The sequence below is a fragment of the Myotis davidii genome, unplaced genomic scaffold, assembly GCF_000327345.1.
Source record: "Myotis davidii unplaced genomic scaffold, ASM32734v1 scaffold609, whole genome shotgun sequence".
Taxonomy (NCBI): Eukaryota; Metazoa; Chordata; class Mammalia; order Chiroptera; family Vespertilionidae; genus Myotis; species Myotis davidii.
In genome coordinates, this window is record NW_006300164.1 from 3,195,625 (window position 1) to 3,196,316 (window position 692).

Genomic DNA, 692 nt, shown 5'->3' on the forward strand with positions numbered 1-692 from the left:
GCCCAGCAATGGCTCGTGGCTCAGACCTTCAATGCTCTGGGGTTTGGTGGCAGGAAAGACCAGCATGGGCTGGACAGTGAGGGAGGACAGGGAGCCAGAGTCCCGGGGACTCGAGAGGGATCGGGGAGGAGCCTATGGCGGTGGCAGGGACCGGACACACAGTAGGGGCGCGGAGCCTTCGGGGGAGGGGTCTGGAGAGGAGGGAGCTTCGGGGGACAGGGCAGAGGCACACTGACAGCCCTCCCCCCGCAGGACTGGGACTACACCTATGTCCACAGCTTCTACCACTGCGCCCTGGCCATGTCCTTCATCCTGCTGCTGCCCAAGGTCAACAAAAAGGCGGGGAGCCCGGGGCCCCCGGCCAAGCTGGACTGCTCCACTCTGTGCTGCGCCTGTATCTGACCTTGACCCCCGACTCCGGCTCCAAGCCCCACCGCCCGGTCTCGTGTCTGGCGCATCCTGCTGTCCTTCCCGGCCCCGAGTGTCCAGGAGCGACTCTGCCCTCGGATTCCGAGGGTCCCAGGGATTTGGGGGGCCCTCTGTGCCCAGCGCTTCCCGAGAACCCACTTTCTGAGTTCCTGCTGGGACCGAGTGAGGCCTCCTCCTCCGGGGCCTCAGGCAGCTGATCACAGGCCTGCAGCGCCCTGGGCTCGGTCCTGCCACCCGCCCTTCCCTCTGCACCGAGAGCGCCG

General features: G+C 67.1%; 1 protein-coding gene across 1 annotated transcript in view; it reads left to right on the plus strand.

The window, feature by feature from the left end:
* TMEM8C (transmembrane protein 8C) overlaps nt 1-403 on the plus strand; it is a 38,363-nt gene extending 37,960 nt beyond the window's left edge. Inside the window, exon 6 of the mRNA XM_006776599.2 lies at nt 253-403. Coding sequence (XP_006776662.1) covers nt 253-402 — 150 coding nt within the window. The 3' untranslated portion in view covers nt 403. The remainder of the gene's footprint in view (nt 1-252) is intronic.
* Nucleotides 404-692: the final 289 nt, after the last annotated feature.